Source organism: Lepidochelys kempii, chromosome 19 (assembly GCF_965140265.1).
Source record: "Lepidochelys kempii isolate rLepKem1 chromosome 19, rLepKem1.hap2, whole genome shotgun sequence".
NCBI classification, from domain to species: Eukaryota; Metazoa; Chordata; order Testudines; family Cheloniidae; genus Lepidochelys; species Lepidochelys kempii.
The window spans coordinates 11,042,120-11,065,894 of NC_133274.1; the positions used below are offsets into that span (position 1 = coordinate 11,042,120).

At 60.0% G+C, this 23,775-nt stretch overlaps 1 protein-coding gene across 5 annotated transcripts in view; it reads right to left on the reverse strand.

Annotated features, from left to right (window-relative positions):
- Window positions 1-1,385: 1,385 nt before the first annotated feature.
- FGR (FGR proto-oncogene, Src family tyrosine kinase) overlaps window positions 1,386-23,775 on the reverse strand; it is a 50,377-nt gene continuing 27,987 nt past the window's right edge. For 4 of the 5 annotated variants that reach the window (XM_073317456.1, XM_073317455.1, XM_073317459.1 and 1 more), the window contains exons 2-13: window positions 21,438-21,498; window positions 13,335-13,602; window positions 11,671-11,773; window positions 11,112-11,210; window positions 9,816-9,919; window positions 9,366-9,515; window positions 7,981-8,145; window positions 5,954-6,133; window positions 5,685-5,761; window positions 5,257-5,410; window positions 4,794-4,925; window positions 1,386-4,235 (exon numbers count right to left, since the gene is read on the reverse strand). In XM_073317456.1, the coding sequence (XP_073173557.1) occupies window positions 4,027-4,235; window positions 4,794-4,925; window positions 5,257-5,410; window positions 5,685-5,761; window positions 5,954-6,133; window positions 7,981-8,145; window positions 9,366-9,515; window positions 9,816-9,919; window positions 11,112-11,210; window positions 11,671-11,773; window positions 13,335-13,590 (1,629 nt within the window). In that variant the 5' untranslated portion in view covers window positions 13,591-13,602; window positions 21,438-21,498 and the 3' untranslated portion in view covers window positions 1,386-4,026. Of the gene's footprint in view, window positions 4,236-4,793; window positions 4,926-5,256; window positions 5,411-5,684; window positions 5,762-5,953; window positions 6,134-6,782; window positions 6,939-7,980; window positions 8,146-9,365; window positions 9,516-9,815; window positions 9,920-11,111; window positions 11,211-11,670; window positions 11,774-13,334; window positions 13,603-21,437; window positions 21,499-23,775 lie in introns of all 5 variants that reach the window. The other variant, XM_073317460.1, reaches the window with a different exon arrangement.

Consider the following 23,775-nt stretch of genomic DNA (forward strand, 5'->3'; position numbering starts at 1 on the left):
CTTGGCCTCCATTGGCCCAGCGGGCATAAGTCGGTGTTCACGCTGGGGAGGTCGATGGCCCAGCGCAGCCAAGCAGGGCCTAGGTTTAACCATCGCGCCATGAGCTAACAGTAAATGGGGGTCTTTTTGTTTCCTCGCTGGTGTTTGAGCCCTTCCAGGGGCGAGAGTTAAAGATTTTTGCCAAAGGCTGGAGGGCTAGAAACGTATGTAAAAAAAAAAAATAAATAAATAAAATAAAGCAAGCAGCTGAGTGTCTCGCCTCTTCCCCTGACGGAAGGAGCTGGGGCCCGAGGAAGCCTGCAGCAAGGGCCGGCAACGCTGCTGGTGCAAGACCGTTCCCCCAAATCTCCCCCTGCGGCGAACGGAAAGCCCTCGGCTCGGAGGGGCAGCTGGGCAGGCAGAGGGTTCTGGCTGGGAGCCCTGGTAGAGCGGCTAACGGGCCCCGCCGGCCTGCCTGACAGTGCATGGGGGGGCGTCTCTGCGTGTGCATGTTAGTGACTGCACTGAACATGCTCTGCCATATTTGGGCCTGCTAGAAGCCCTGTGGCCCAGCTGTTTGCACAGGGCTGGCTTTTCCCTTCGCCAGCCCCCGCCACTGTCACCTGGGGCTTTAGCCATTTGTATTCCAGCCTGAGAACCGCCCCCCCCCCGTCCCCAGCAGCAAAGCCCAGCTGTCTCTCCAGCCACAGACTGGTGTTAGCCACGGCTCCCTGGGAAGCGGCTCTGCACCAAATGGCCTCTCTGCAGATGGTTTTTAAGAGAGGATTTTAACACCCTGGCAGTTGGGGGAGGCGAGAGAAGCTTTAAGGCCTGCTCCTCTGAGGCACCGGCTGCCAGGCGGCAACCACAGCCAGTGCCAGAGCACAGTGGAGGAGATTGGGGCGGAGGGGGGGAAGCCGCAGCTAGGAGGGGGAAAGGCCGGGTGCTGGGATGACCTCACTCCCAGCTGCCTCTCACCGGTGCAGCGAATTGTGCCGTTCTGGGCACACAGCCTCCTGCAAGCTGCTCCCTATGCCGAGGGGAACGGGCCTTGGGCAAGGGGACAGGGAGCCCGCGGAGGGGCTGCAGCAGAGTGGGAGTTCAGACCCGCACGGCCAGACCCCCAGGCTCAGCGATTCCAGCTGGGTCTGCACCCGCTTGGCTCTTCTGTCTCCCCAGCTCAGCCGCTGCCCCTCAACCAGGACCCCCTGGCCCTCCTCGCTCTTCCAGCCCAGAGACCAGCATCCCCCTCCTGCAAGGCAACGTATTTTAATCTCTGACTTAACCCTGAGCCCTTAGAGCTGACAGCCTGGTCCTTTAACCCCTGCAGGCTTGGAGCTCCCCCCTCCAAACCTCAGCAGCGCCTTACACCCACAGGTACCCCAGGGAACCACGCCACGCCCTGCTTGTTAGAAAGGTTTATTTCTCTTTATTTACAGGATCAATTAAAAAAAAACACACACACACCCCCCAGCATGGGCAGGGAGCCTCAGCGGGACCCCCCCAGGCAGGCGCGGCCTCCAACGTTTGTGCTGTAGCTGGCCGGACGGAGAGCTGGACCGGGAGATGGACACAGGGCCGCGGGCAAGGCCCAGAGCCCGCAGCAGCAGGGAGCAAGCCCCCCTTGGCTGGCTGTCAGATCCCACAGCTGGATGTCGTCAAAGGAGAATGAAAGTTAATGGTTATAAATTACACCCTGGAATAAAGAGGGCTCCGGTACCACGGCGCCTGGCTCAGAGGGGCTCCACACCCTGGAGGCAGCCCTGGCTCGAGGGGGAGCTGCCGGAGCTTGGCCTCCTTGTGACTCAGGCCGAGTGGGTGGCCCTTGCCCCCGCGCCAATCGTGTTCACATTTTGCTGGGCCAGAGGGGAGCCTTGCTACCCCTGGGCATGAGATGCAGGGGCTGGGCTTGCCGGGGGAAGACGACCGCCCTACCCTGGATTGCCTTCCGGTGGGAATCCCAGGCCCTGTTCCCATGGGGGACACACACCTGCCCCACACTGGGCTAAATCTGGAACCCCACCCCCAGCCCAGCCTTGGGGTTGTTCACCCCCGTTTAAGAAGCATTTGGCACTGCCTGCTCCCCTCCCCTGAGCAGCAGTTTATGGCTTGAACAATTTGGCTCTGGCTAAGGAAAAGAGACAAAAGCAAGAATTACAAATGTGGAGGGAGAGGAAAACCAGTCTCCCAGCCGGCTCCCTGAGTGCCAATGAACTGGGACCACACCCGCACCCCCCCCCCCGGGAGGAGGGCAGAAGGATTTGTTAAAGTCTTATAAATAAACAAACAGCTTGGTGGAAAGTCACATACAAAAGTGTGCAAGTCCCTGGGGGCACGCGGGCGGCAGGGGAGCGCCCCCTGCTGGTGCAATCATCAGGGCAGCACCACACCGCGTGCCTCAGGGCAGCAACTGGGGGCCATGCGTGGGGAATGGAGATGGGAGCATCTAGCTTCCCCCACCCCCCGCTCTGTGCTAGGAGAGAAAACCCAGGGGGCTCGGCTTCCATCTGTCACCTGGGCACTGCCAGGGGGTGGAGGCACATGCAAAGGGCCAAGCTTCTCAGCGAAGAAAGCAGCAGCCTCCACCCCGTCCTTCACCTGCGCTAGCCAGCTGCCCCGCGGGACCTCAGTGCAGGCCCCCTGGGCAGGTCGCACCCTGTTGGCCCTACATCCAGCCACCCCGAGAGCCCGGACTGCGACCCTGGCCTCAGGTACTCCCATGGCTGGGGGCATGCTATGCCCTGCCACAGGAGAGAAATAGACAAACTGGGTGGGGGGGCACTGCTTCCACCTGGGAGACACTTCCTGACCCCCCAGGCTTTGTAATGCCACTGAAGGAGCCTTGAGGACCAGACCCCCCCATCCCTCCATGGCTAGGGGAGCAGCTGGCAGCGGGCTGCCGCCCCTGCAGGTTCCACAGCACGTTAGGATGGGCAGCGAGGGGCTGGCACAGGCTGGGCAACAGCCTCCCCTTGCCCCCGCGTGAGACGTGGACTCCTAGAGATGGAAAGGCCCCCACCACCCTGAGCCCTCTTTTTCCCCTCCGCCCGGGGGGTGGAGGCACCTGGCTAGGCTGTGATGGGGGCGGGGGCGTGGAGAAACTGGTTACGTTCCACACGTCCTCTCTCCTAGCCTCTGTCCAGGCCTTGCATGGCGGGTGGATAGCTTCTGCAACGTCTTTGACTCGGCATGGGGGGGCGGTGGGGTGCCCAGGCCATGGGAGGCAAAGACCCCCTCCTCCACCCCAGGCACTTGTGTTGCAGACGGTGGCGCTAACTCCGGGGGGGGGGGGGGGCGCCAGCAGCCGAGGGGGTGGGACACACGTGCCTGACGCTCCAGAACAGAGGGGCCGGAGACGGGGGGCAGCCGTCAGCCCCAGGAGAGAACGGCCTGATGTACACGCTCCAAAGCTGCTGCAATCCAGTGTGTGTGGGGGGGGGACGGGGGGACACACGGACGGGTGGGCGATGGCCCTGGCCCAGCCCCATCCAAGGCCACCGAGGTGCAGCGGGCCTGGCCAATGCCATCTCCGAAGCCCAGGGCACCCACATTGAGCGCCCCTCCAAGCTCAGGGTGCCCCACTGTCTGCAGGCCGGGACGGCCTCTGGCCCCTGCGGGCAGCACGGCCTCATTGCTCCCCAGGGAAAACAAAATACCTCTCTCCGGTTAAGAGCTAGGTGTTGAAGGCAGCTGGAAAGAGGGGTGCGGGGGGATTTCTCCATGCAGGACCAACAGGGCAGCCTCACTCAGCTCTCCCCCTCCCCGAGAACGGCCCTGGGCTGGGGGGTGGGATCCTCATTAGAATAGGAGGCATTTGTGCAAAGCACCCCCTCCCCCCCAAGGGCAGAGTGAGTGCCGGATGGCAGGAAAGTAACAAAACCCCCAAAAGGGGACCGTAAAAAAAGGGTCTGGCCCAGATTGTACGAAGAGGGAAGGTCTGGCCCGGTGCCACCTGGGTGCGGCCGGCTAGCAGGGCAAGTCCTGGCCTGGTGCAGCCGCCGCAGGGGAGGGCCCCTGGGCACGTCTGGCTGGCTCAGAGAGGGGGGCTCACTGGTTGTCCCCCGGCTGGTACTGAGGCTCTGTGGCAGTGAAATAGTCTTCCAGGAAGGACTGGAGGTATTCGAAAGTGGGGCGCTCCTCGGGCTCCTTCTTCCAGCACTGCACCATCAGCTCGTGCAGGGATGGGGGGCAGCTGCCCGGGCACTGCATGCGGTACCCCCGCTCTGCCTGCTCCAGCACCTCCCGGTTATTCATGCCTGCGCAACAAGGACAGCGGCTGAGTCGGGGGAGGGAGGGGCTGCTGCTAGAGGCTCTTTGTGGGCATTAATGATGGGTATTTCCTAGGGAGGGGGGGGACGTGCTATGGCCCCACCCTACGGAGGCCGGGGGGAAGTGGTCACACCATTAGTGTCAGTGATGGGAAGAGAACCCAGGAGTCCTGACCGGCAGGCCCCACTGCTCTAACCGCTGATAATGCTGCCTGGTTCCTCTCTAGCGCTTCTCATCAGTAGCTCTCTGGGCACTTCCCAATGGAGTCAGCAGCATTATCCCCATTTTACAGATGGGGAAACTGAGGCAGAGTGGGGCTGTGAGTTGCCAAGGGTCACCCCACGGGCCAGCGGCAGAGCCAGGCATAGACTCCAGTGCTCTACCTGTTAAACACCACTTCCCTCCCGGAGCCGGGAATAGACCCAACTCCTAGACCACTGCTCTAACCACTAGACCCTGCTCACTCCCCTGGACTCAGCCCTGAACACAACCCCAGCAGGAGGGGGCAGAGCCAGCAGCTGCCTCTTGGCGCCAGACAGCCGTACCTGGGTAGGGCACGCGGCCCTTGGTGACGAGCTCTGTCAGAAGGATGCCAAAGGACCACACGTCTGACTTGATGGTGAATTTCCCATAGAGAGCAGCCTCCGGGGCCGTCCACTTGATGGGGAACTTGGCACCTGCAGGGAGGTGGGGTAGATGAGATGGGACGGGGGGAGGGGCAGAGACCACCACAGGGGGCAGGCTCCCCTGGGGCAGCATGCCCGCCGCCAGCTAGGGCGCAGGGCTCCTCAGGCCCGATGCCAGCGGGGGATCCGTGGCCTCTTTGCCTCCCCCAGCGTTAGCACGTGGGTGCTGCGGGAGGTCACTCTGCCCCATGGCCCAACTGGGGCAGAGGGGAGCCCAGCCACAAAGGGTCTATTGCCACTCCCACCCCTGGGCACAGGCCAAGAGCCCTGCCCACTCCCACCCACCTTGGCACCCCCTGCGCGCCTCTGCAGCCAGGCCCACCTTGGCGTGCTGTGTACTCATTATCCTCGATGAGGCGGGCCAGGCCGAAGTCCGCGATCTTACACACCAGGTTGTCAGCCACCAGGATGTTGGCAGCGCGCAAGTCCCGGTGGATGTAATTCATCCGCTCGATGTAGGCCATGCCGGCCGCGATCTGCAGGGAGGGGAGCGTGTGGTGAGAACGCGGTCACCCTGCGTAAGCCCCCATCCCCTGCCCCACCCCCCACCCCGGCTGGGGGATGGGATGCAGACCCTCCCTCATCTCCTTGGGGTTAGTCCCAGCCCCTCCCCACCCAGGACGGGGGTGGGCTGGGCAAGTCGCAAGGAGCCCCCCTGCAGACGAGACCCGGCCAAATGTTGGATCTCCAGCCCTGGGAGGGGCTGGTGATTTCCGCTTCCTACCCCCACCAGGGCCCATCTCCTGGTACCTGGGCCGACATGTCCACCAGCTGGGGCAGCTTCAGGAACCGGCCATCTCCATCCTTCAGGAAATCCAGCAAGCTCCCTGGGGGAGAGGAGAGGGAGCATCAGGACATGAGCCTCCAGCTGTTCCCCCCTCCCCCAGCCCTGCTCCACCCCCGGCTAGAAGTCGCCGTGTTCTCCATCAAGTCCCTTGCCCTGGTGCAGACACAGCTGGGGCGAGGAAGGCAACTGGCCAACGCCTCCCCCCACCCCCCGGGCTGCGCCCAGCTCTCACCCTGGCTCATGAACTCGGTGACGATGTAGATGGGCTCCTCTGACACCACGGCGTAGAGCTGCACCAGCTTGTCGTGCCGGAGCCGCTTCATGATCTGGGCCTCCTCCAGGAAGGCCTCCGGGGACATGGTGCCCGGCTTCAGCGTCTTCACCGCCACCTTGGTGGTGCCGTTCCACGTGCCTGGAGCCAGCGGGAAGGCAGGGGACAGCGTCACGGTGCGCTCGCCCCGACCGGCGGTGGCAATGCAGGGAGGGTGTGGGGGCGGGTCAGTCACTGCCAGCTCCAGGGCGGGCGGTGGCGGTGGGGGAATGCCTCCAGGATGAAGAGCCCAGCAAAGAAGCCCTCGTCACTCCCAGGGCAGGTAGCAGACCCTGAGTCACTCTCACCCCTTCCCTGATGAGATCCCCAGATCAGCCCCCCTCCGTGGGATGGGCAGGAATGCTTGTGTCTCACTCCCCTACCCCCTCACGGGACAGGCAGTGGGTGCCCATATCTCACCCCATTTCAGGGACAGGGGTCCGAAAGTCCCCCCTCCCCAGAGCCTCCCCCCAGGATGGCTCAGTGTAGAAGCCCCACATGGAATGGGGCAAATTCCCTTCCCGCATCCCCATATGGGCTGGAAAACTTCAGAGAGGCTTCCCTGAGGCCCCCTCCCCACATCTGATGGGCAGAGACCCTCACTCCTGCCCCTACATGGATAATCAGAACCTGAGGGTCTGGTGGGGACCAGATGGAACCACCCTCCCCCACCCCCCAGGCCTCTCCCAGCCCTGCAATATCCAGGCTCTGGCCCCGTCCCCATCCTCCTGCTGCAACGTGCCCGCCTTACCCATCCACACGTCTCCGAAACATCCCATGCCAAGCTTCTTGTCCAAGCTTACGGACTCCCGCGTTATTTCCCAGGCGTCTTTAGACAGGCTCATAGTCTGGGGCTTCATATTGGGGCATACCCGGGTTAGTAGATGGCACAGACCGTCATTGAACTCTGCAGGGGATGGGATGACGGGGAGGAGGCGGGAGAGAGGAAGGGGGGAGTGGAGAATGGGATGAATTCGGCATGCACATGCACAAGGGCTGAGAGGCGGAGGAGGGGAGCCAGGCTCAGATTGATCGCCTGCCTTGGCACTGTGGCGAAGGCTGACTTGTCCACCAGCTGGAGCTCTTCACCTGTGGTCCCAGGATGCAACATGTAGGGTCATAGCAGAGGTTTGTTTGTCCTCCTAGGGCAGGGTCTCCCCTTGGGTACATGGGTCCGGCATGGATCCGCCCTGCAGCCCCGACCTCCCCAACAAGAGGACGGGTCACTTATGGCTGCCCAGATCCGACAGACGGCCCGCCCTCCAGACAGGTGCACAGAGAGGATTTACTGGCTGCCAGGTCTGGCTGCTTAGTGGGGCAGAGCCAGGAGCAAATGGCAGTGCCATGCGGCTGGCTTGGAGGCCAGGCTGAGGCGGGATTAATTGATTTGTTCCCTCCCTCTACAGATTTGCTGTCCCGGGCCCTAGAGCCAGCAGAGAGTGGTTAGACTCCGACAGAGCATCCCAGAGCAGGCGATCAGGAGCTCCCCACCCCCAGGGGAGGGGAGGCACTAGGCTGGATCCAAGGGCAACTCCCCTGCTGTTTAGCTGGAACAGGCCTGATGGCTTTCAGCAGCATTTTTCCTTGAGCAACTTCCCATGTGCGCGAGCGAGATGTCTGTGCTGGAAAGAGTCTGGGGAGGGAAGCCCCCGCACACATCCACAGCAAGTAAATGGTGCCCCCGAATCCCCCGGCCTGGCCAGCCCAGCCCAGGGGTGAGAAGGGACTTCAGGCCCCATGGCTCAGTCAGTCCTGCTGAGATTGTGAACCAGGAGACCCTGCAGATGGCTCATGCCAATAGCAAGCCCTGTCTCTTCCTGCTGTGTCCCTAGGATGCCCTGGATGGATCCAGTCTTTGGTGTGCCTCCCCTCGCCCCGGCAGGGCGCAGGGCCTGGGGTTCTCCCCTCCTCTCCCGGCTCAGCCCCCCCGCTCGCCTGGAGAGTCCTACCCATCCACACTTCCCCAAACTGCCCATTGCCCAGCTTCTTGATCAGCTGCAGCGACTCTCGCGGGATCTCCCACACGTCTTTGGTTTTGACAGACAGGTCTGCCAGCTTGGGCATCCCCTTGTGGCACGGCACGGCCAGACGGCAGCACAGGCCCGCAGCTCGCTCTTGCGGACAGAGCCGAGGGGAGGAGGGAGCGAGAAGAAAAAGAGAGAGAGAGATGAGAGCACAGACAGAGAGACGAGGCCCTTGAGGGCAGGGAGAGAGAAACCACATTGCGCTGCCCCCGGGGGCAGCACAACCAAGCCCACACGGGGGTCACGCCGAGGCCCTGCTCACGGGGCAGCGTCACCATGCTGCAGGAGAAGCAGCGGAAGGTGGCAATGCTAGCCAAAGCGGAGGGCAGGAGCAAGGGACTCATTGTAGGCGATCCCCGGAGGAGTCAAGCCTGGGCTTTGCAATCGGGAGGCTCCCGACCCTGCCCTTGATCGCACGGCTCCTTGGGTGGGAGTCCTGGGGAGGAGCCCTCCGGAGCGCTGCCCTGGATGGGCCCGTTCTACCCGCCAGTTGGCCCTGCCCCACTCTGAGCCCGGCCTGACTCCCTGGGTGGCCCAGCCCCGAGCAGTGGGTTTCCCAGCCGTCCTGGACATGGCATGTTGGTCAGCACCGAACGGCGACATCTACCTCACTGGTCTTACCCCCTCGGTCCGTGCATTGCTCCCACAGGCTGGCGTCTGTGATCGGTGCTGGGGTGGGGTTAGGGGGGGAAAAGCAGCAACCAAAGGAACCTCCCTCCCCTGTGTTGGGGCTTTGGCCAGCATGGGATGCTGGGGGGAGAAGGTGGGGGGGCGCTGCTAGACGAGGAGGGAGGCACGGTGGGAGGAGAGGGGCTGCAGTGTGCCAGCCAGGGCAAATTTCATTTGCAGCACAAGGAATTAGCAGAGGCCCGTCAACCTGGGCACAGGTTCCCCAAGGGCTCATCCCGCGCAGGAAGGAGAGATCTCCCGGAGCCCCTGCTCTGGGGCAAAGCCCCTGCTTCTCCAGCTGCCACTGGCTGGAATTCCCCTGGGCTCAGATTTGGGGGCTTCTCTCAAGGGCTGGGGAGAAAGAATCTTGTGAAGGCCAGGCCAGTGCATTTCATTGCAGCTGCTGGGCAGGGTGCAGAAAGGCCAACGGCATCTCCAAGACACGCAGCAGGCACCCTCCAGCTCTCCCCACTTTCCGAATTCGGTCTGGACAGGCCAGCGTCACGACTTCCGCCCTCAACCCCCCTAGGGCCTGGGGGGCACCAAGACTGAATGGAGCCAGGACTATGGCTGAGTAATGCTCTCAATGCCACGCTCCCTCTGGTGCCATCCCTGCCCGGCCCTGGCTTGTCCCCCCTTACCTATGTAATGCTGGACCAGCTCCTGGATGGTCTCGAACTGGGACCGCGTGGTGATGTAATAACCCCCGTTATCCAGCTTCCGGATCTTATAGTGCTTCACGTGGTCGCCCTTCGTCTCGTCCCAGTCCCGGATGGACAGGGAGTAGGCACCTGGGGAGGGACAGCAAAGTGGTCAGGCTGGAGACAGACACAGGCAGGGTGCCTGGAGGGGGTGGTGGGAGCAGCTAGTGGACACCAGCAGGGGGCACTGTGTGGTTATATGGGGGTTCAGAGGGGCGCTATTCCGCAGGCACGCGGGCTGGAAGCGCATCCCCACCTGCTGTCACGCCCGTTATTGGAGCTGTCTGGCTGCCGGCGGGGAGGCAGATGTGGGGAAACATCTAGGCCCCCGCTGCCCCTCCCAGAGTACCCCCCACACACACCCGGGATGCTGAGAGGCATGGCTGCTACCTTTGCTGGTCTCGCTCTCACGGATGAGGAAGGTCCCTCGGGGGTTGCCGTGACACAGCAGCTGCCTCTCGGCGTCCTTTCGCCCCATCTTCCCAAAGTACCACCTGGCGCAGAGGGCAAGGAGAGGGAGGGTTAGTAACATGTCGGGGCACCTGGCAGCCACGGCTCGCATATGCCCCGCCTGCTACGGGGACCCAGAAAGGGGAGGGATGGATTTGGGACTCTCTAACGAAGACAGAGGGCCAGGGGAAGGATGGTTATGGCCCAGCCCTGAGACTCAGAGAGCTGGGTTGGCTCCTGGCTTCCTGAGAGCCTTGGGAAGGTCATGGACTCTCCCAGAGCCTCAGTCTCCCATCTGTAAAATGGGGAGAACGCAACGTCTGTTCTCCCAGCCTCCGTCTCTCTAGTTAGACTGCAGCTTCTCTGGGGCAGGGTGCTCTCTTACTTCGTGTACGTACAGCGCCCTGCACAGTGGAGCCTTAATCTCGGCTGGGGCCTCTAGGTGCTATTGAAATGCACATCAGAATATGGTAGCTGGGTAGATGATGTACACACATGCACAGGAGGTACTGGGTGGGGAAGTATGTTTGAGACTTAGAACAAAAATCTGGGAGTCAGGACTCCTGGGTTCTGTTCTTGGCTCTGCCCCTCGGAGTGACCTTGGGCAAGTTGCTGAGGCCACATTGTTCAACGTTGGTCCCTGCCATTAAATATGAGTTCAGGTGGCCGATCACAGGATGGAAGCGTCAGCCTTTTAGCCTCTCTCTGTCCCAATTTTCCCCTTCTGCAAACTGGGAATAATAAACCTTACCTACCTTCCAGCAGGGCTGCAGGGGTGAATTTACTAATGGGTGCAATGCGCTTGGGGATCTGGGAGCAGAAGGTGCTACAGGAATATTTACCCAGGCTAAGCTAGGGGTAATCCACTCTCATGCTTCAGGGCTGATGTTACAGGGGTCAGGAAGGAAACACCCCTCCCACTTGCAGGTGAGGTGCATCATGGGAGATTCCACCTCCTGAAGCATCAGACACTGCTGGAAGCAAGTTACCACTGTGTGACCCAGCTGGTTTGATACGGAGAGGCAACTCCTAGAGCCGGGGTGCCTTGGTACAGATTGTGTGTGTGTGTGCGCGGGGGGGGGGATTGGCTGGGGTCTGTATTGCCCCAAGGGTGCTGTGGGGGATGGAGTGTCTCCTGGACGTCCCTTTGTCACTGGCTCCCTCCTCTGTCCCCAGCCAGAACACCCGGTTCTGGCAGTCAAGTGGGCTCCGTTCCCCAGTCAGCCCAGTACTCACTCTTCTGCCTGGATGGAGTCCACTGGGGCCACGTAGTTGCTGGGAACGTAGCCCGTGGCCCCTGTGTTCAGGGACCTCGCCTCCCACCAGTCGCCCTCACTGGGGAATCAAAGAGACGGAGTGAGAATCTGTGAGAAAGTCCCCTCCCCACTCCCGCAGGCACATAGCCCATCTTGGAGACCCCGCTGAGCCCCTCTGTCCCACTCCCATATCATGGGGCATCCAGCATGAATACCAGAGGCGGAGCCACTCCTCAGCTGCTCCCAGCCTGCCCCACCAGGGCCAGCCAGCTTAGACCTGGGAGCAAGGCTCAGGCTGGGCTTTGTCACCTCTGCCCCCCCACCCAGTCACCAGTGGGTTTAACTCGGCCTAGCTGGTTGGATGGGCTTGTGGTTCAAACGCCAACGGGCTGTGAAATCCCCCAGCCAAGCTGCTCTCGGAGCAGGGCCGCATGGGGCAGGGAGCTCCAGCCAGCAGCAGACCCGGGTGCGTTTGCACTTCGGGGAGTGGAGTCAGCGTTCCTGGAGGGGAGGGGCCCAGCCCTGAATGGGACACTCACGTATTGTTGATAATGTGGAATTTCTCCCCCTTCAGGAACGTCAGGTCATCCTCTGTCCGGGCTTCGTAATCGTACAAGGCAATGAATAGGGTCACCCCCCCGCCTGCGAGACACGGGGACAAGGCAGTGAGGAATCTGCCAGGGGCAGGCTGCTGCGAGCTGCCACCATCACTCTGTGTATTAGTCAATGCTTGCGGTCACGTCGTGCCAGGCACTGCACAGACTGTCCCTGCCCTGAAGAGCTCACAGTCTGATAGATGCAGAGTGAGAGGGGAAACTGAGGCACAGTGCAGGGAAGTGACTGGGCCAGGTCACCCAGCAGGCCAGGGAATAGAACCCAGGTCTCCTGACTCCCAGCCCAGTGCTTTGTCCACTAGAGCTTTTGAGGGGCATTGGCCTTTCACCAGTGCTGCTGGGCATTTGTGCCACAGGGGAGAAGGAGTCTGGACACGGTTGGGAAGAGTTCTCACATGAGGAGGGGCTCTCAGCCTCTTCCATACCAGGCCTACCCCAGGACCCGGCTCCCATTGAGCAATACCGGAAGGGCAGATTAGTCGTTACCCCCTGGCACTGGACTGCGACCCACCAGCCCGCACAGAGACCTGAACTATTCCTAGGACAGAACGGCCCTCAGCCCAAAAGCTCATCCACCTCCACACAGCCACCCTGATTGGTGCCTGGAACCCTGGCAACCCTGCCCCATGCCCACACGAGTGCCGTCCTAGACTGTCCTACTGCGATGCCCTCTGGGCACCTATCCCACAGATCTCAGATTAGCTCCCAGCAGCCGTGGATTGTGGGAGATTTTGAAAGCCCAGGGGTGCACTGTGGGACAGCAGAGGGTGGTTTACAATCCATCGCTGGGCCTCAGCAGAATGGGGATGGGAAACAGGTTTCGCTGTACAAAGGAACCGAGAGTAGAATCATAGAATCATAGAATATCAGGGTTGGAAGGGACCCCTGAAGGTCATCTAGTCCAACCCCCTGCTCGAAGCAAGACAAAGCCCTGGCTGGGATGATTTAACTGGGAATTGGTCAAGCCTGACCTTAAAAACCTCTAAGGAAGGAGATTCTACCACCTCCCTAGGTAACGCATTCCAGTGTTTCACCACCCTCCTAGTGAAAAAGTTTTTCCTAATATCCAATCTAAACCTCCCCCACTGCAACTTGAGACCATTACTCCTCGTTCTGTCATCTGCTACCATTGAGAACAGTCTAGAGCCATCCTCTTTGGAACCCCCTTTCAGGTAGTTGAAAGCAGCTATCAAATCCCCCCTCATTCTTCTCTTCTGCAGGCTAAACAATCCCAGCTCCCTCAGCCTCTCCTCATAACTCATGTGTTCCAGTCCCCTAATCATTTTTGTTGCCCTTCGCTGGACTCTCTCCAATTTATCCACATCCTTCTTGTAGTGTGGGGCCCAAAACTGGACACAGTACTCCAGATGAGGCCTCGCCAATGTCGAATACTCGGGCAAAGGGCCACAGCACCCGACCCTTAGTGCCCAGCACAACCCAAACCCTAGTGCAGTAGTGCCAGGATTCACACTGCCCCCTGCTGGGTGGAGCAGGACTCACATCCCAGTGGGTTAATTGCTGGGGAAGTATTCCCCCAGCAGCACAGCCCCAAGGCCCTGCCCCACTGCAGGGGCACCAAGGAGACTCACCTGTGATTCCCCCTCCACACACGTGCAAGGTGTTGCCAGGGTAGAGGCCGGGGCCCATGAAGGCAGGGGCGCCGGCGGTGCTGACAGGCGTGCTGTGGAAGTTGTTATAGTCAGGGATGCGGGTGAAGCTGCTGCTGAGATTCTGCTGGGTCGGGTCGGGGCCGTAGCAGGATTTCGATGCTGAGCTGGTCGTCCCATCAATGTTCTCCGTCTGGCCTTTATTCGACCCCTTCTCCTTGCAATACACACAGCCCATTCTGGGCAAAGCCTGCAGAGGGTGGAGAGAACGTGGGGGTCAAACACGGGGCGGCTGCTCAGGTCACGCTGGGACAAAAAGACCCTGCCCTTCCTCCAGGAACTCTGCTAGCCTGCGCCACGGGCTGTGCACCGCTGCCCATCAGTGACTCCTGCGCGCTGCTGGACCGGAACGGACCCATTGCACGGAGCGGAACAATGATCCTCCCAGCTCGGGAGCTTGACTGCTCCCTCCCCCAGCGCTGGCCGCAGCCCGGTGGGTCCATCCCCACAGCAGCCCACTCCCACCACAGCAGGACTGTGGTCCTTCCAATGCACCCTTCCCGCCCCAGCAGATGCACCCAGCCAGAGAGTCCCACCTTCCTGCCGCACTGCACGAGAGCAACGGTCCATGCAGTCGGGCCTCACCTGCCTCTTCCTTGCACATGGCTGCCCGTGCGGGCAACTTGATGCCTCTCCCACCTGGGAGTGCGAGTGTCTGGCTGCGTGTGACGGCACATGTGTGACCACACGGCTCCATGGGCGGGGGGGCGGGATATGGGGAGCTCACTAACTTCGCCTTCCTCCCCAGCTGTCAAACTCCACTTCCTTCTCTTGCCATCTGCCACATGCCGGTTGCCTGGCAATAAGGTCGGTGGGTCAAGCTGGAGGAGGAGGGGGACAGAGCTGTGCCCAGCTGCCAGGGGGTTAGGGAGGGCACAGGAGTCCAGCCAGCAGGGGCAGGGAGCTGGGCTGAGCTGGGCCAGACTGGGTGCCTTTAATCTATGAAGCTGGAGCTAATGGGCTGGGGGTCAGCTGGGGCAGAGGCTGGCGCCCAGGTACTCTAGTGACGGGCATGGCAGAGTGGGTAGAAATTCACTCCCCCCACCCCCCGGCCAGCCCTGATGGAGCCATGGCAAAGCAAGGTGGGGGATCCTGGTGGATTTCCCAGTAAGGCTGGTGAGATCCCTGCTGCTCGAGGCGAGCAGCTCCCAGGGTCCCGGCCCCTGCTATTCACTCTGTCTTCTGCGCGGACTACAGCAGAAGCCAGCTGCAGCATTTCTCCTATGAAGAGAAGGCGAAAGGCAGAGAAGGGCTGGTGCAAATCAGCACGGATGGCAGTTTGCACCAGCTGCGGATCCGGCCCAGGTCCCCCGCCGGAGGTGTTAGAGGGGCTCAGCTCCCTCCCACATAGGGCAGGAGCGAGGAGCGTGGACACAGCTGGAGCAGCAGTCAGGCGTGGGGCGAACTCGTGGCTGGGGAAGGAGAGGCGGTGGGTGCGTTAGGAGAACCGTGCCAGGCCAGGACTGAGACCCATGGGCAGAGTCGGGCATGGGGAGCCTGGGACTGGCAGAGAAGGGCGTCAAGGGGATGCAGGCCAGAAGCGAGGCGCGTTGCTTGAACGACACAGATACTGACTTGGTTTCTACAGCGTCTGCAGGCTCAGCTGAGAGCCCATCCCTCCAGCCCCGGAAACAGGAAGAGCCCTGCGCAGCTGGGGTCAGGCTGCGGCTCCCAGCCTCTGTCAAGACAGGGGCTCCTCTGGTGCTGGGTGGCTGCCAAGGGCCTGCTCGGTTTTAACCACACGGGCTGGGCTGAGATCAGCACCAAGGCCTCGTCTACATCGGGGACGTTTCTGGAAAGTCTCCCCAGCGTGGCGAACGCAGGCCGGGCTCCTAGCACAGATGGGCCCTGTTCCACCCCCGGAGGGGGGTCTGGACTCTGCAGTGGGGTCCTCCGCTGGCTGGATCAGCCGGAAAGCAGCTTCAGAGGCAGGAGCTGGGCAGAGAGCTCCTTGGGCTAGTCGACACCCTGTGCCACGCGGGTAGCAATGCATGCCTCGGGCAGGGGCATGACCCAGGGTCAGCTCCAGAGACACTGCCTGCCTGGGGACACCCTGCCCCGCGGAACTCAGGAAGGGCCTTGTGTCACGGAGTCCCTGGGCGATGCTCTGGAACTGCTCCCCATGAAGCCAGTCAGGACTCTGGGGCAGTCGCCTTTCTGTGAGCAGCCTGTCTTCAGGACACACAGCTCACACAGCTTCCACCTTCCTGGGTCTGACCTCGGAGCATTCAGCATCCTCTGCCCCTCCGTGCGCTTCCCCCCAGCGAGTCCACTCAGGTGGGGCTCCTGGGGAAGCCAGAGGGTCCTGCACCCCAACTCCGCAGTCAGACGTGACTCTCAGCCAGCCAGTAAAACAGAAGGTTTATTAGATGACAGGAACATGGTCTAAAACAGAGCTTGCAGGTGCAGAGAACGGGACCCCTCAGCTGGGTCCATTTTGGGGGGCAGTGAGCCAGACAACCACGTCTGCACTTCACTCCATGTCCCAGCCAGCCCCAAACTGAAACTCCCTCCAGCCCCTCCTCCTCTGGGCTTTGTTCCTTTCCCGGGCCAGGAGGTCACCTGATTCCTTTGTTCTCCAACCCTTCAGCTCTCACCTTGCAGGGGGGGAAGGGCCCAGGCCATCAGTTGCCAGGAAACAGGGTGTTGGCCATTCTCTGTGTCCAGACCCCTGCACACACCTGCCCTCTAGGGCTTTGCAAGGATCATACACCCTTACCCCACCCCCTAGATACTTAAGAACTGCATAGGGGAAACTGAGGCACCCCCACAATATTCGGAGGAAACATTAAGAACAGGCCCACTTCGTCACATCTCTCCCCCCTTCGAGATCGAACTGAGCGGGATCACTTTACCCGGTGACCTGGGGAAGTTCGAAGCCACCAATGTTCCCATGGATGCCCCAGCGTCTCTCCCATTCCTTGGTAGGAGTTACACCAGGCCCTTCCAGTTTCACGCCCTCCCTTAGGTCGGGGTGGTCGATAGCACTCGCATGCCGCATATGGGAAGGTTTATGCGGCCCATGCCCTTTGGCCACCCCAAAACCCCAGGGGGTCAAACTGGGATTGGGTTTTCTCCCAGAGCTCCAGTCTGGAGGGCTGCAATTCGGGCTCTCTTGGTTAAGGGCCCCCATCTTGACCTGGGCCACATACTGTTCACTTACAGAACTAGCATGGAGACATCCCTTTCTCCACAACCTTGGCTCCCCAACAAGCTGGCCAAACACAGCCACTTGGTTATAGGACGGTATACCTTTCTTAACAGCTTTCACTCCATCTGAGACCTTCTCAAAGCTATCCACACTGGATCTTTCAACAGGAAAGTCAGTGGATCCATTCACAACAGAAAATTTCTGGCTGTTAGGAACTGAAACTTTCTTGATTAAATCACTTTCACACCCTTCAGTTGCAGTAAACTGCTTGCAAAGACTCCATGAGGATTCCTTTCCCAAGGGCTTTTCTATGCAACAATTCACCCCTCCCAGAAATTCTGCTCTTACCCTCTTTACCTAGGGCTTGCTCTAGGGGAACACTTTCCTGAGCAACAACAGACTCTTTCTGGGTCTCCCTTACATCCAGAATCACCTCTGGCCCATCAGGCGGATTCCTACACAATCCCCTTTCAGGCAAACTTACAGACTTCCTAGATAAAAGGTTAGAAGCATTCTCCTTCCCTTTGCCACACACAAGTTCAGGAATCTTTTCCTCCTTGCTACAGGTTTCCACGCCCTCAGTAGGTAACACAATCACATCACCTTCATGCTCTCCTTGTGCCCTGGCTAGGATCTCACCCTGATTAGACAGAGTTGCTCCACCCTTTCCAACAACACACTAGCAACAGGCAAAATACAAGCACCAGAATTGTCTGGTCTCTGGGATTTTACATAGACCCTAACTGGATGCGACCTAGTTACAGGGCCATTCTCCCGAGCAGACAGAAACTTAGGACCCTTCCCTTCCTGGGCTTTAGCTGAGTCCAGAACCAGCTCTGAGACAACTGCAGGACCCTCAACCATCACAGGCTGAAAGGCCCCTTCTGTCTGCTCCACAGACCAAGAAGAGCCGGACACACTTTCTCCTTTACCAGACACACAGGTTGGGATCTCATTCCCTTTGTCCCAGCACACAAGGCTGGTCACAGACAACTGCTTGGAGACCAGGGTAGCTCCCTCCATAGGCAAGTCAATACCCCTGACAGACAGAGACCCATTTCCTTCACTGTCCCAATTCTCCACCCAGCTAACAGGTAAGGTCCCGGGACTCTCATCTTCCACTCTCCTCGCCTTTGCACCCTGCTGACTGGACACAGCCATCAGATCACAAGGCTGCCTAGGCTCATCCAAACTTTCCTTACCAAGCACCTTGCCACTCCCCACAGATCCCCTGCCCTGCCTGTGTCTCCCCCCACTCAGCTGGGGTCTCAGCTCAGCACTGCCCTTGCTGTCCCAGTGGGGGCAGGCCACTGCTTTCCTCAATGCATCAGAGCCAGCGAGAGTCCCCACTCTTGTGTGCAAGGGGGCAGGGAGCATCTCTCTGTCCCACCCAACCCCAGGGGTCTGGTTACAGGCAGGCAGGTAGCCTGAGCCTAACGGCTCCTCCCTGCTGCCAGCCAGGTCATCTGCATTTTCACTGACCATTTCCCTCTCCGCCGATTGGTTCCCTGGATTCAAATTCAAACCCTTGGCAGTTACAGGAACAGGGCCTGGATCCTGTCCCAAAGAGACACAGTCACCCCACAACAGGGTCTCGCAGCTGGTGTCCTGGGGCACCCCAACGACCAGCCAGCCCCACTCCTCCTGGGTCTGCACAGGGATCTGGGCCATAGGGAAGGCGAGGGGCTTCGTCCCTGGGACCCTCACCCAGCTCACAGCGCCCCTCAGCATCTGAGGCTGCACCACCCAGGGTCTGACACCAGTTCTCTCTGTCCCAGGATCTCGCCACCCCAGGAATGTCTCCCCATTGACCATCACCTTCCGCTCCCACTGGGGGTCCGAGGGGCCTGGCCCCAGGAAACTCCACACAGACATATAGGTTGGGGTCAGGAGTGGGAGCCTGTCCACCTCCCCACCCATCTGGCTGATGGAGTCTGTGGCCTTGGGACCCAGCAAGGGAGCTAGACACCGGGGCTTTTCCGCAGGGTCCCCTTGGTTCAAATCGCCAGCCTGCTCAAAGGCAGTGAGGTGGGCATCCACCCCGCCCCCCTTAACTAGGGGCAGCAATTTAGTCTCGAGGTTCCCTGCGGAACTGGCCCCCCGGGATCTATCCCCACTCACCCCGGGGAGGTCCCCTAGGCCTCTCCGCTCCCCCACCGCCAGTTCATGCTGCTGCTGCTTCTGCAGCTCTTTCTCGGGCTCTCGCTGTCTCTCACAGTCCTCTTGCTCTCTCGGATTCAGCTCCAATCCCGTCCGTCTCGATCCCCCGATGGGGAACCCGATCGTGAAGACCCCCGTCTGGTCGGGGACAGGAGTCTTGGCGATGCCTGGCTCCCACTCCAGCTGCTCCCAGATCCTGCTATAGCCCCATTTGGGGTCAGGAATCTGTTCCTTAGAGCGGTCATCCTCCTCCAGCTGCACGGTTAACTCTGCTTTGGTGAACTTTCCAACGCTCAACCCTCTCTTTTTGCACAGGGTTACAATGTCCTTCTTAAGGAGACGGGGACAGGCCGTCACTCCGCTCTTCCCAAGTTGTTGTGGACTCAGAGGCCCGTGTGGTCTCAGCCCCCCACGGTTTCCAGGGAGAACCCCTAGTGTGCCAGCCCTTCTCGAGGTCACCACCTCTTTGCCAGGGTCGAGCTGCAGACTCCTCCGCCCCTTGGACTGGTCGCTGCAATCCCCAGGGGAACCCTGTTACTGCAAAAGTCCTTCTCTCTCCCCGCGCCAAGCTGCAGGCTCCTCCGCCCCTGAGACTGCTCACTGCAGTCCCCAGGGGGACCCCATTACTGCACAGTCCTTCTCGCTGGTCACACACTCCCAGGGGTTAACCGCCCCCCGAAACCGCTCCTCTCTGAGCCTTCAGCAGGCCTGGTCCTCGGCGATCCCCCTTCGTGTTACTGCTCCCCAGTCACTTACTGCAGGAAGCGCCATCCACGGGGTGCAGTACATCCCACCGCTGCCACCAGTTGTCACGGAGTCCCTGGGCGATGCTCTGGAACTGCTCCCCATGAAGCCAGTCAGGACTCTGGGGCAGTCGCCTTTCTGTGAGCAGCCTGTCTTCAGGACACACAGCTCACACAGCTTCCACCTTCCTGGGTCTGACCTCGGAGCATTCAGCATCCTCTGCCCCTCCGTGCGCTTCCCCCCAGCGAGTCCACTCAGGTGGGGCTCCTGGGGAAGCCAGAGGGTCCTGCACCCCAACTCCGCAGTCAGACGTGACTCTCAGCCAGCCAGTAAAACAGAAGGTTTATTAGATGACAGGAACATGGTCTAAAACAGAGCTTGCAGGTGCAGAGAACGGGACCCCTCAGCTGGGTCCATTTTGGGGGGCAGTGAGCCAGACAACCACGTCTGCACTTCACTCCATGTCCCAGCCAGCCCCAAACTGAAACTCCCTCCAGCCCCTCCTCCTCTGGGCTTTGTTCCTTTCCCGGGCCAGGAGGTCACCTGATTCCTTTGTTCTCCAACCCTTCAGCTCTCACCTTGCAGGGGGGGAAGGGCCCAGGCCATCAGTTGCCAGGAAACAGGGTGTTGGCCATTCTCTGTGTCCAGACCCCTGCACACACCTGCCCTCTAGGGCTTTGCAAGGATCATACACCCTTACCCCACCCCCTAGATACTTAAGAACTGCATAGGGGAAACTGAGGCACCCCCACAATATTCGGAGGAAACATTAAGAACAGGCCCACTTCGTCACACCTTGCCATTCAGCTTCAACGGAAACAGGACCCGGCCCTTCTCCTGTGTCCAGCTGAGGTCTCCGGCTGTGGTGGTGCTGAAGGGGAAGCAGACTCTCGTGCTGGCTGTACCCGATAGCATGCAGCAGGCGTCCTGGCACCCACTGTACCCGGCATGGCCTGTTCCCTCCCCAGCCCAGCCACCGGCTGAGGTCTCCCGGAGAAAGATGTAGTGGGACCCGGTGGAGAAAGGCGCAGTGCTCCTGCCCATGTGACCGAGATGGGGTGGCCAGTCCTAGGGCCTTGATGGCATGGCTGACCGGGACCTGGCAGGAGGGATCCCTTTTGCGGGGCGGGGGGGGGGCGCTGCTGGCTGGAGGGTGGGCTCCCTCTGGCTCTGGGCTGGATTGTTATTTTCCCTTCTTTCGAGGGGAGGGGGGGGAAAAAGAGGGAGCATGACTGACACCCCCCCCCAATCAGTCTCTTCTCCGAGAGCACAACTGCGCCGAACACGCTCAGAGAGCTCTGGAGGCAGAGCCAGGTAGCAGAGGCTGATGCCCTGAGTGGTGGACGCAGGCTGGCGTCTCTTAATGCAGAGCGACAGAGCCATCCCAGACAACTGCCCCCGGCAGCCCTGGGTGAGACGGACGGCAGAGCGTGGGGGCGGGGAGAGGAGGAGGAGGAGGAAATACCAAGCCCGTTGAAAAGCCAGCGAGAAAGAAGAGACCAACTGTGAAATCCTGCCCACCGCACAGACTCAGGGCCCCGGCAGCAGCCCTCGCTGGCCAGCTCCCACCCTCTCAGCCATTGACCCGCTTGCTGGGACGCTCTGCAGCAGGCTCCAGCTAACTCCCCAGCCAGAGAGAGGGATGATAAATACCTCCTGCAGGGGCCGGAGGAGGCCGTGGGGCTGTCCGGTGCGCTAGGCTGTAGGGGCGCGGGGGGGCTGTACCTTTGGAGCCTGTCTGGACTTTGGTGGGTCCATGCAGATGCAGAACGTCGCAGGGAGCAACACACTGTGCTCTCCCTCTCGCAGCGGCTCTGCATTTGCTCTGCCCCTTAGTCAGGTAGGGAAGCCCAGGCTGCCAGCCCAGCTCTGCACAAGGGGAAAACAACTCCCAGGGCACAAAACATCTTTCCTTTGACTCACCAATGTGACTGCCCCCCCCACCTCCCCTAACACACATTGACACTCACTGGGATGGCTCCTCAGGTCAGTTCAGCTGCTCCATGTTACCTGCCCGAGGAGAACCAACACCTGGAGGACACAAGAGAGATGGAGAGAGATGGTGAGATTCCTTAGGACAACTCTGCCCACAGCCACCTGCATGATCCAGCTGATGACCGGCCATCCCAGCAGGCCACCTCAGAGCAGGGCCTAACTCCGCACCCTTCACCAGCCCAGCCATGGGTCGTCCATTCCTAGCACTCGGACGGTAACGCCCCCTGCCCCAGCCACTACGCTCCCCCGCTCCTGCCGCTCGGTTTACATGGCTGCAAGAAGGTGGGGACTCAGGCCTCCCCTGGGTTCTAGTCCCACCTCTGGGAGGGGAGCATGGTCTTGTGGATGAGCCCAATGGTCAGGACTCCTGGGTTCTTTTCCCAACCTTGTATCAGACTGGGAGTAAACCACTGTGCCCCTGAAATGGGGTTACGAACCCTCCCTTGCCACATCCATAAAGCACATGCTGCTCCTCAGCTGAGTGGTGCTGCAGAGAGCTGAGTGAGCCCTGCTTAGTGCCCTGACGGACACCCAATCCCTCTCGCAAGCCATTCCTGGGCAGGAACGCCTCCCCGGGACACCCTATCAAAGGCTGGTCCTGCTGTCATGGGCTAGGCGCTGGCTAGAGGCCGAGGGTGGAATTTTCAAAAGTACCTAATGGCTGTGATGCATCCAACTCCCCTAGGCTGTGAGAGTTGGGAGCCTCAGTCCTATTGAAATGCTCACCTTAGAGTGGTGTTTGGGGGTGGTATGGAGCCGGGGTGTCTCTTGGTGGCACTGGGGTAGTTTATGTTTAATAGGGTACAAAGTGGAATAAAGCATATCCAAGGGGAAAATGGGGTAAAAACCTTCGCAGGAAGTGGGGAAAGGCCAACAGAAATGCACACACACACACACAGGGACACACACACACACCACGGCACCCCTTTGCTGGGGTTCCCAGAACTGTGAATTACTGTCACAAAGGAGAGTTTTGCTATTGCTAAGCTGTGTGACAACCCACCGCCATGCCGGCTTGTCTGCCCTGCCAGCAAACTTGCCAGGACCCGGCCCATCCAAATCTGGCCTTGCTGGTAACAAATGGGGAGTCCCAACTCCCATGTTCCCTAGAGACACCCTCCCCCGCTCCTGTACACTCCCAGAAGTTATTATGTTTGTTGCTCCTTTAAAGAGACAATACACTGTGGCCTGTTAGCTGGGCTTAACATGCCCTTCCTTTCCATCATGGCACTGAATAGTAAAAGTAAAACAAGTTATTTAACAGCAGGACACAGGATCAAGTGATACCAAGTATAAGGAACAAAGACAGAAAGGGCTACAAGCAACCAAAAGTAACAATACTCTTCTAAAGACTAAAACTTAATCAGCTCAAGTTCTTGTTCCAGATAGTTTCCTTACTTACAGCAGCTTCTCCAGTGTGACTGGTTCTTCTAGCCAGGACCCACCCTTACAACATCCAAAGGCTGGTTTCTTTGATCACTCAAGAAATGGATGGCTTTTCCTCTCACCTTATCTTACCTAAGGCCAGTGACCCTCCTTCAAAAGGCAGGAAGATTTCCTGGGGATCCAGCCTCCATCCCCCCCGGAGATTGTTATGTGGTCCCTTTTTGCCCACTTGCTCTCCTGAGGACTTGCTTTACCTTGCATGTAAATGTACCCGCATGATCTCTGCCTGACGACCAGGCTGTCAGGACAAACAAATATGCATTCCTCTGTCTAGGGCAGGCTGGGTTATGCATTGCTTGTCAAACACAAAGACAATTTTCCAGATCATATTTATAACTCTTCATACATCCATACACACACCACGCAGTGCTTTCAGGACCAGTGTGTAACCACTTGGTATATGATACCTTACAGGAGACCTTGTGACCCAAGTCCAGTGCCCTCATTCTATTGCCCCCCACCCCAGGAGCAGGGACATGGCTAGCGTCCCGTCCCCCCCCAGACTCAGCAGCTGGGACAGAACAGTCCTCCCAAGCCAGCATGTTAGCTGCCATCTGCCTCGGTGTCTTGACTGGATTCCAGCCACAGGGCCGTCTCCCCGCATCCTCATCTCCTGACGACTGGGCTGTGAAATGACTTTCCATGGAGGGTGGCTGAGCACAATAGGAGCGAGAGACAATGGCCCCAGACATGCCCCAGCTCAAGGACACTCCATGCCTTTCACGGCAGCTTCAGGAGGCAGCGGATGGAAAGCCTTTCTTTGGGTCGGGACCAGCCGAGCCCCCCTGCCCCCCCAGGGCTCTTTAACCCTTTACAAGCTGGCCTTGCCCAGGCTGCCAGCCAACCAGATTCTTTAGCAGGAGGCCT